At 43.0% G+C, this 10,018-nt stretch overlaps 1 protein-coding gene across 3 annotated transcripts in view; it reads right to left on the bottom strand.

The window, feature by feature from the left end:
• Window positions 1-462: 462 nt before the first annotated feature.
• The window catches only part of fcf1 (FCF1 rRNA-processing protein), a 23,001-nt gene continuing 13,445 nt past the window's right edge, over window positions 463-10,018 (bottom strand). For all 3 annotated transcript variants that reach the window (XM_043697108.1, XM_043697110.1, XM_043697111.1), the window contains exon 8: window positions 463-621. In XM_043697108.1, coding sequence (XP_043553043.1) covers window positions 573-621 — 49 coding nt within the window. In that variant the 3' untranslated portion in view covers window positions 463-572. The remainder of the gene's footprint in view (window positions 622-10,018) is intronic.

Here is a 10,018-nt window from a genome sequence, read left to right as displayed (position 1 = left end):
AGGGAAATATATCCCTGGTGGTGGGGTCCGTTTGGAGGTGGCGGAAATGACGACGGATGATACGATGTATATGGAGGTTGGTGGGGTGGTAGGTGAGGACCTGTCCTGGTGGCGATTGGAGGGGCAGGGCTCAAGGGCGGAGGAGCGGGAAGTTTCCTAGATTTAGGGTGGTTCATTTAAAGTTCCCATTTCCAATTGGTAAATAATACTCCAGTTGGAAGTAATAATCGCATGACATTATGAAGATGACAAAATGAGGCCTAGGTGTCACTTTCTTCAATTTGATCTCATTGCCAAGATGATGAACTGGAATTTTTAGATCTTTGGCACTGGAATGTCACCAGATGGACCCATAAACAAGGAGTAGAAAACATTCAAGAAAAATAAGTTGGAAGCCAATCCCACTTAGTTTAAAACTTCTCCAAATAATAACTTAATTTACGATGAAACAAAACTCTTTTATACAATTTTGTGGAACCTGTACGTGCCCCAAGCTTTTATTGAACAGGTACAGAGGTATTGACAAACAGCAAACACCAATCTTTTGATGTAAACATAAGTTTGCTGCCTTTTCAAAATCTGGGGGCACCATAGTCATCCGGCATCCGTTCAATGTTGTACCTGAAAAAAAAAAATTGGACAGCAGAGTATTAAAAATCGAACTGCTCATATCAATGCAATCTGTTCAGCTATATGTATGAAAGGAAGAATGAATGCATTTAATAATAGTAACTCTCATGACCTCAGGATGTTTCTAAATGCTTCACAGACAATTAATTTTGAAGCTCAGTCACTTATGTAACATTGGACAATGTCGCAGCCAAGTTTTGCACACACTTTTACAACACACACTGAGATAAATGATCAGCTCAAATGTTTCGAGCTGTTAGTTGAGGAAATGATCGAGTGTTATTGCTCTTCAAATAGTTCCATGGAATCCTTCTCTTTCAGACAAACGGATAAGACCTGCTTTAATAATTCATCCAAAAGACAGCAACCCCTCTGTAAGGAGATATTACTGAATAACTGTTACATTGCCAGAAATCCTATAATAGAATGGCAAACTAGGTTATTTATACAAAGATTAAAGTTAATCCCTATTATTGCAGTATTTTGCTTACAAGCTCCATTAATTCTTGATTTATACTTAGTCCTACAGAGACGCTACTGTATAGACTCCACCAACACCTTTTTCTCTTGCTGCTGAATATTTCTACTCAAATTGATTCTACATCTTGATCCTCAGCCAGGAGTATTTCCCATTACAGTACTAAACCATCATTACAGTGCTACACAATATATTAAACCATCCCTTTTTCTTTCTAGTAACTTTCAGAAATGTCAAGCACGCTGGAATAGTCAATTCCCAGTATTGGTCACTTTGAAACCTCAGGGTAAAATTTGATTGTGATTATGTTTATTTTCATTTGTGTCATTGACTCTTCTGTCTTGGTACAAATCCTACATGCATTCAGCCAATTAATCTTCAGTTTTATATTCACAACTTTCCCCAATTCTGAACATATTTTTCCTTTTTTCTTTCAAAGGATTTGGATGTCACTGGGAAGGGTAGCATTTGCTGTCCAGCCCTAATTACCCTTGAACTGAGTAGCCTGATAGATCATTTCAGAGGGCATTTATAAGTGAATCATGTAACTGTGGATCTGGACTCCTAATTGAGACCAGTTAAGGCCAGATTTTCTTTCCAGATGGGTTTTTCTGACACTAGATGACACTTTCATGGTTGCCATTACAAATACTTTGCTTTTAACTCCAGAAGTTGGAATGGTTGAGGAAGGAGCCAGTTATTAAGGTTCAAATAGGTACACATGTGTAGGTAGGATAAAGGCACTATCTTCAGCTAGAGACTAAATAGCAGAACCATACTGTTCTCTGGATTACTACCTAAATCAGCAGCAAACTGGCATATAGTAAATATGATCAGATAATTGAATACCTGGCTCAAAGATCTGATGGGAAAATGAGTTTCAAATAATTAAGCATTACCAACGATACTAGGAAAGGATGAGCTGTTCCATTTGGAATGTGCTTCATTTGAACCACAGTTGAGTCAATAACTAGAGCTGTAGATAGGAGTTTGAATGAATATCGGGTGGGGCAGGATTTAGAACACTGAAAAGTATAGCACAGTTCAGGCCCTTTGGCTCTCTATGTTGTGTCATTCTCATTCCCACTCTTATGATCAGACTAACCTACATACCCTTCAATGTAAAATCTTCCATATGCAGCATTTTGAACAGAATGGCGAGGAGAAAGGACGGAGCGAAACAAGGGCTGCCAGGTAAGTCAGTTTCTCCCACTTAAAAAAGAGACTTAGCTCGAGAGTTGTGCCTCCATTTTGAACAAAGCGGCGAGGAGAGAGGGCGGAGAGAAACGAGGGCTGCCAGGAAGTTTTTAAGTGGGTGAGATCTAAACCAGAGACCGTACACCATAGGGCCTACATCCCACCTACCTCCACTAACCTTACTAAGACTCTGTAAACTTGGTAAGTTTTCAGGTTTTCATTTTTTTTTCATTTCTTCTCTTCCTTGTTTAATCCTGTGTGGGCTTTCAGATTAGCGGGGTATGGATGTTAGGGCAGTTGCATGTTCCTTCTGCAGAATGTGGGAGGTGAGAGACACGACACACGTCTCTGCCGACCATACTTGCGGGAAGTGCACCCAACTGCAGCTCCTCGAAAACAGAGTTAGGGAACTGGAGCTGGATGAACTGCGGATCATCTGGGAGGCTGAGGGAGAAATTGAGATGTACGTGGAGGTGTCATTCCTCAAAGATAGGATAAGGACAGCAGTGTTACAGTCCAGGGGAGGAAAGGAAACTAACAGATACAGTAGGGATCCCCTGTGGCCGTTCCCCTCAGCAATAAGTATACCGTTTTGGTTATTGCAGGTGAGGGCGGTCTACCAGGGGAAAGCCAAAGTTGTCAGGTCTCTGGCACTGAGGCTCAGAAGGGAAGTGGGGAGAATTGAAAAGCGCTAGTGTCAGGGACTCCATAGTTAGACAGATTGACAGGAGATTTTATGGTCAGGAACAGGACTCCCGGAAGGTATGTTGCCTCCCTGGTGCCAGGATCCGGGATGTCGCTGATCGGGTTTACAAGATTCTGAAGGGGAAGGGCGAGCAGCCAGAAATCGTGGTACGTATTGGCACCAATGATTTAGCCAGGAAAGGGTTTGAGGATCTGAAAAGTGACCACAGAGAGCTAGGTTGGAAGCTGAAGAGAAGGAGGAATAGAGTAGTGTTCTCAGGTTGGCTACCGGTGCTGCGAGACAGTGAGGTGAGGAACAGGCGAGTGCAGCTTAACACGTGGCTATGCAACTGGTGCAGGAGGGAGGGCTTCAGATACTTGGACCATTTGGGATACTTTCTGGGGAAGGTGGGACTTGTACATGAAGGACAGGTTGCACCTGAATTGGAGGGGCACAAATGTCCTGGGTGAGAGGTTTGCTCATGCGGTTTGGAAGGGTTTAAACTAGTTTGGTTGGTGGGTGGGAACCACAGCTACATATCTGAGAGGGGGGTAGTTAGATATGGGGAACTGATAGGATGGAGTAAATCTACTGGGAGGGTTAAACATGTGTTGGAACAAAGGGATCGGTTAAAGTGTGTCTGCTTTAACACAAGGAGTGTCAGAAATAAGAGTGATAAACTTAAGAGCATGGATCGGTACTTGGGATTATGATGTTGTGGCCATAACGGAGACGTGGGTTTCACAGGGGCAAGAATGGTTGCTAGATGTTCCAGAGTTTAGAACGTTCAAAAAGAACAGGGAGGATGGAAAAAGAGGAGGGGGTGTAGCATTGTTAATCAGAGAGTGCATCACAGCTACAGAAATGAAGGTTGTTGAGGAAGGTTTGTATGGGTGGAAGTTAGGAACACCAAGGGAGCAACCACCTCATAGGGGGTTTTCTAAAGACCCCCTAATAGCAGTAGGGAAATTGAAGAATTCATTGGCTGGCAGATTTTGGAAAAATGCACATGTAGCAGGGTTGTTGTTATGCGGGACTTCAACTTTCCCAATATTGACTGGAACCTCCTTAGTGCAGATGGGTTGGATGGAGCCATATTTGTCAGGTGTGTTCAGGAGGGTTTCCTTACTCGGTATGTAGACAGGCAACGAGGGGAGAGGCCATTTTGGATTTGGTGCTTGACAATGAGCCAGGACAGGTGTCAGATCTCGCAGTGGGAGAACACTTTGGTGACAGTGACCACAATTGTCTCACGTTTATCATAGCCTTGGAGAGGGAAACGAGCAGTTACCAAGGGAGGATATTTAATTTGGGAAAAGGAAATTATGACGCAGAAAGGACCCAACAGACATGTGGAGACAGTTTAAGGAGCAGTTGTTGCAAGTGATGCACAAATTTGTTCCTCTGAGACAGGCAGGAAGGGGTAAGGTTAAGGAGCCTTGGATGACAAGAACAGAGGAGCTTCTCGTTAAAAGGAAGAAGGCAACTTAGGTAATGTGAAGGAAACATGGATCTAGCACAGCTTTAGAGGATTACAGGCTTACTAAAAAAGAGCTCAGAAATGGATTGAGGAGAGCCAGGAGGGGGCACAAAAAAGGCTTGGCAGGAAGAAATAGGGAATACCTAAAGCCATTTTACTCATAGGTGAGGAACAAGAGAATGATCGGGGGAAGATAGCATAGGGGACTTATGTGTGGAGTCTGAACAGATAGGAGAAGCCCTAAATGTGTTTTTTTTTTTCGGTTTTCACTAAGAAAACGGACCTTGTTGTGGATGAAAACTTGAGGAGCTGGGAAACAGGTTGAACAGATCAAGATTGATGAAGTTGATGTACTGGAAATTTTGGCAAACACTAAGATTGATAAATCCCCAGAACCAGACCAGATTTATCCGAGGTTGCTCCGGGGAAGCAAGAAAGGAGATTGCTAAGCTGCTGGCGAAAATCTTTGCTTCCTCGCTCTCCACGGGAGTCATACCCTGGAGGTTTGGAGGGAGGCGAATGTTGTTCCTCTTTTCAAGAAGGGTAATAGGGAAATCCCTGGAAATTACAGACCAGTCAGTCTTACATCATTGGTCAGCAATGTTTTGGGAAGAATTCTGAGGGATAGGATTTATGACTAATTGGAAAAGCATAGTGTGATTAAAGGCAGTCAGCGTGGCTTTCTGAGGGCAGGTCGTGCCTTACAAATCTTATTCAGTTCCTTGAGGAGGTCGACGAACGTCGAGCAGTGGATGTGGTGTATATGGACTTCAAAGCATTTGATAAGGTTCCCCATGGTAGGTTCATTCATATAGTCAGGAAGTATGGTATACAGGGAGATTTGGCTGTCTGGATTCAGGATTGGTTGGCCGACAGAAGGCAGAGAGTGGTTGTAAATGGAAAGTACTCTGCCTGGAAGTCAGTGGTGAGTGGTGTCCTGCAGGGCTCTTGTTCTTGGGCCTCTACTCTTTGTAGTTTGTATGAATGACTTGGATGAGGAGGTTGAGGGGCGGGTTAGTAAATTTTCAGATGACACAAAGGTTGGAGGTGCCGTTGATAGTATCGAGGGCTATTGCAGGCTGCAGAGTGCCAGAAACAGGATGCAGAGCTGGGCTGAGAAATGACAGATGGAGTTCAACCTGGATAAATGCGAAGTGATGCATTTTGGAAGGTCGAACTCGAATGCTGAATATAGGATTAAAGACAGGATTCTTGGCAGTGTGGAGGAACAGAGGGATCTTGGTGTTCGAGTGCATAGATCCCTCAAAGTTGCCACCCAAGTGGATAAGGTTGTTAAGAAAGCATATGGTGTTGTGGCATTAATGGGGTTGGGGGGGGGATGGTTTGCTGCAGCTCTACAAAATCCTGGTGAGACCAGGCTTGGAATATTGTTTCCAGTTCTGGTCACCCTACTATAGGAAAGTTATGGAGGCTTTGAAAAGGGTGCAAAGAAGGTTTACCAGGATGCTGCCTGGAGTGGAGGGCTGCCTTATGAAGAGAGGTTGACTAAGCTCAGACTTCTCTCTTGAGAGAAGGAGGAAGAGAGGTGACCTGATCGAGGTATACAAGGTAATGAGAGATATGGATAGAGTCAATAGCCTGATACTTTTCTCCAAGGCAGGACTGATTGGCATGAGGGGTCATAGTTTTAAGATATAAGGAGGAAGATATAGAGGAGATGTCAGAGTAGGTTCTTTACACAGAGAATTGTGAATGCATGGAATGCATTGCCAGCGGTGGTGGTGGAAGCAGTGTCATTAGGGATATTTAAGCGACTGCTGGACATGCATATGGATAGCAGTGAATTGAGAAGTGCGTAGCTTAGGTTATTTTATTTTAGATTAGGAATAATCCTCGGCACAACATTGTGGGCCGAAGAGCCTGTTCTGTGCTGTACTTTTCTATGTTCTATGCCTATCCAAGAGTCACTTAAATGTCCCTAATGTATCTGACTCTACTACCACTGCTGACAGTGCATTCCATGCACCCACTACTCTCGGAGTAAAGAACTACCTCTGACATCTTCCCTAAACCTTCTTCCAAATACATTAAAATTATGCCCCCTCGTGATAGACATTTACGCCATGGGAAAATGTCTCTGGCTATCCACTCTGTCTATGCCTCTCAACATCTTGTACATCTCTATCAAGTCACCTCTCATTCTTCTTCGCTCCAATGGGAAAAGCCCTAGATCCCTCAACCTTTCTTCATAAGACATGCTCTCCAGTCCAGCAGCATCCTGATAAATCTCTCCTGCACTCTTTCTAAAGCTTCCACATCTTTCCTATAATGAGGCAACTGGAACTGAACATATTCCAAGTGTGGTCTAACCAGGGTTCGAAAGAGCTGCAGCATATCCTCATTTGGAGATGGGAGATTTTAGGGGAAAGCATAAGGCAGTTGTATGAGATGATGTTTAAATAATGAGAGTGTGAGAGTATGAAATAGTGTACAAACATAAGACTGTATCAGCAAATAAGTTCATTTTGAGGACATGGTGGTTCAATTGTAGTGTCCCATCATGGACAGCTGTTTCACACTGTTACTACACAATAGCAACACAAGTGGTCTTTGCCACAACAAAATGTGACTATCAAGCCAAAAAGACATTTTGCCTATCACATAAATGAATAATATGCTGTATGAGTGCCAGCACCAATGTGATGCCAGTTATATCGTCTGTACATCAACAAGACTGGCGGATCCTAGCAGCATATCCCTTTGGCTGTTTTGAACAAGTAAGGTACTGACCATACCCAACCAGCCCACACTTGCAAAACCTGCAATAGTGTCAAACATTATATGTGATTCTACAATTGGACAACATTTACTACATAATCTTGTGTGTGAAGAACAACTTGAAGAACCAGCTTAGGTTTGTTTATTAGGCTTGCAGTATGCCAATTTTGAATGTACCAGAAACTACATATGTTAATACATAGGGCCCTGTTCTTTGCTGATAGGATAAATGTGCACAGTATGCCTGTTCTTATTGATCGGGCCAGACCCCCTCAAAACATTTTAAGGTAGCCTAGACCCTAACTTTTTCTAATTTTAAAGGTAGATGTAAGCAGATATTCCAGGAGTAATGCAGCTGGTCAAACTACTCAGCTTTAAGCAAAACAGAATTTATTTAAACACAACGGTTGAAACACAAATAAAAGAAAACAGAACTTAGAATAACTTATTTGAAAATCCAACCGACTTAATATTGCAACTTAACATAGGAGCTGTTCCAATTCCCACCACATCCCATAAACACACCCCCTGGCCAAAGGTAAATTCAAACACAGGCTCTTATAGGCAGGAGAGAGTTCAGAGAGAAGAGTCAGGCGAGAAATATCTGTTGAAGCATGGAACCTTCTTTTCACTGTAGCTGCTTTCATTACCAGTAGGTTCTGTTAGAAACAAACCAAACTAGAAAAAAAAACCCTGAACTGCCACTTCCCTTCCACTGTTTTAAGTAGCCACTTCCGGACATATTGACACCTCTGCTTTTACGACCCCTCTTTTAAAAAAAAACAAGGACAAAATAACCTTGTTAAAGGGGCAACATCATCACACTGTTTCAAGATCAAAATAGGTGACAGCCTTTTGCAGATTCATTTCTCAGGGGAATTCCCTGACCAGAGTCAACCTGCCTAATTTCAAATTTAAACAGAGTCTCGCAATTAGTAGTCAATCATTATCTGCTACATTTTCCACAGCAACACTCTATCAATCAGAGTCTACTTGGCTACCAAAGAGTAGCGTCTCTCATGTAGTATAGCTGTTGGCTTTTCCCATTATTGACATTCTGGCATAAAAATATAGAAATTAGGATTTTTTAAAAAAAAACATCTTCATGGGAATGAAGGTATCACTAGTTTAGCCAACATTTATTGTCCATCCTGAATTACTAGAGAGCAGTTGAGAGTCAACCACATTGCTGTGGGTCGAGTCACATGTAGGCCAGACCAGGTAAGGACAGCTGTTTCCTTCTCCAAATGACATTAGTAAACAAGCATTTTTCCCGACAATTGATAATGGTTTTGTGATCATCAATGGATTCCTAATCCCTGATTTTATTTTGAATTCAAATTCCACTATCTGCCATGGCAGGATTCGAAGCCAGCTCCCCAGAAAATTACCTGAGTTTCTGGATTAATAGTCCAATGCCTTTGCATAGCAGGCCATTTGGAAGGTCTCTGCCCTTCAACAGGATTTCTGCTGATTTGCTATCTCAGTGACATATTCCCACTTTATTTCCATACTCCTTGATGCCCTTAAAATTTAAAAAAAAATTTTCTTTCATATATTTAGTGCCTTGGTCTCCACAACTTCTGAAGAAAATTCCATAGGTTCACTACCCTTTGAATGAAGAAATATTTTCTCATCTCAGTCCTAAGTAGTCTACCTCATATTCTAAAGCCACGATCCCTGGTTCTAGACTCCTGCAAACAGGGAAAACATCATCCCTATATCTAGTCCGTCCGGCCAGGTTAGAATTTGTACGTTTCAATTAGATCCGCTCTCATCTTTCTAATTTGTTATGAATACAAGCTTAATTGAATAATCTTTCATCACAGACGGAATGGCGGGACTGACCTATCAGCTTAGTGCAACAGAGGTTCACTTTCTTGAAGGCAAATATATCCGGTAGAGTGATCCAAACTGCAGGAAATACACCAAAAATGGTCTCACCAAGGCCCTGAATAATGGCAACAAGAGAAGACTCCTGAACTTAAATCCTCTTGCAGTGAAGACCAATATACTATTTGTCTTCTGAGTTGTTGTTGCACAGGTCTATTTTCATTGATTAGTGTACAAGGACACCAGTGCCGATGGGTGGAACATGAAAGGTTTTAGCAAAATGGATCTTCTTCTGCAATACTCAAGATGTTTTTCACTCTGAGACTGTACCCTCAAGTCCAAGTCTCTCCTGCCAGTGGAAACATCTTCTCCACATTCATTCCATCCAAGCCTCTCAGTATACTAAGTTTCAATCATATACCCCCTCATCCTTCTAAACTCCATTGATGCAGACCCAGAGTACTTAACCTGCTCCTCATATGATAAGCAGCTTCATCCTGGGGTTCATTATGGTGGCTAAAGTAAGATGCTCCAGCCAGGGCTCCTCTGCTCACCAGCGCTGAAAATGTGTTGCTGGAAAAGCGCAGCAGGTCAGGCAGCATCCAGGAAACAGGAGAATCGACGTTTCGGGCATAAGCCCTTCTTCAGGAGAGGAAAGTTTGTCCAGCAGGCTAAGATAAAAGGTAGGGAGGAGGGACTTGGGGGAGGGGCGTCAGAAATGTGATAGGTGGAAAGAGGTCAAGGTGAGGGTGATAGGTCAGACTGGGGTGGTGGCGGAGAGGTCAGGAAGAAGATTGCAGGTTAGGAAGGCGGTGCTGAATTCAAGGGATTTGACTGAGTCAAGGTGGGGGGAGGGGAAATGAGGAAACTGGTGAAATCCGAGTTCATCCCTTATGGTTGGAGGGTTCCTAGGCGGAAGATGAGGCGTTCTTCCTCCAACCGTCGTGTTGTTGTGGTCTGGCGATGGAGGAGTCCA

Source organism: Chiloscyllium plagiosum, chromosome 10 (genome assembly GCF_004010195.1).
Source record: "Chiloscyllium plagiosum isolate BGI_BamShark_2017 chromosome 10, ASM401019v2, whole genome shotgun sequence".
In the NCBI taxonomy this organism is placed as follows: Eukaryota; Metazoa; Chordata; class Chondrichthyes; order Orectolobiformes; family Hemiscylliidae; genus Chiloscyllium; species Chiloscyllium plagiosum.
Note: the sequence above shows the minus strand (reverse complement) of the source record. Positions and strands in the feature narration are given on the sequence as shown.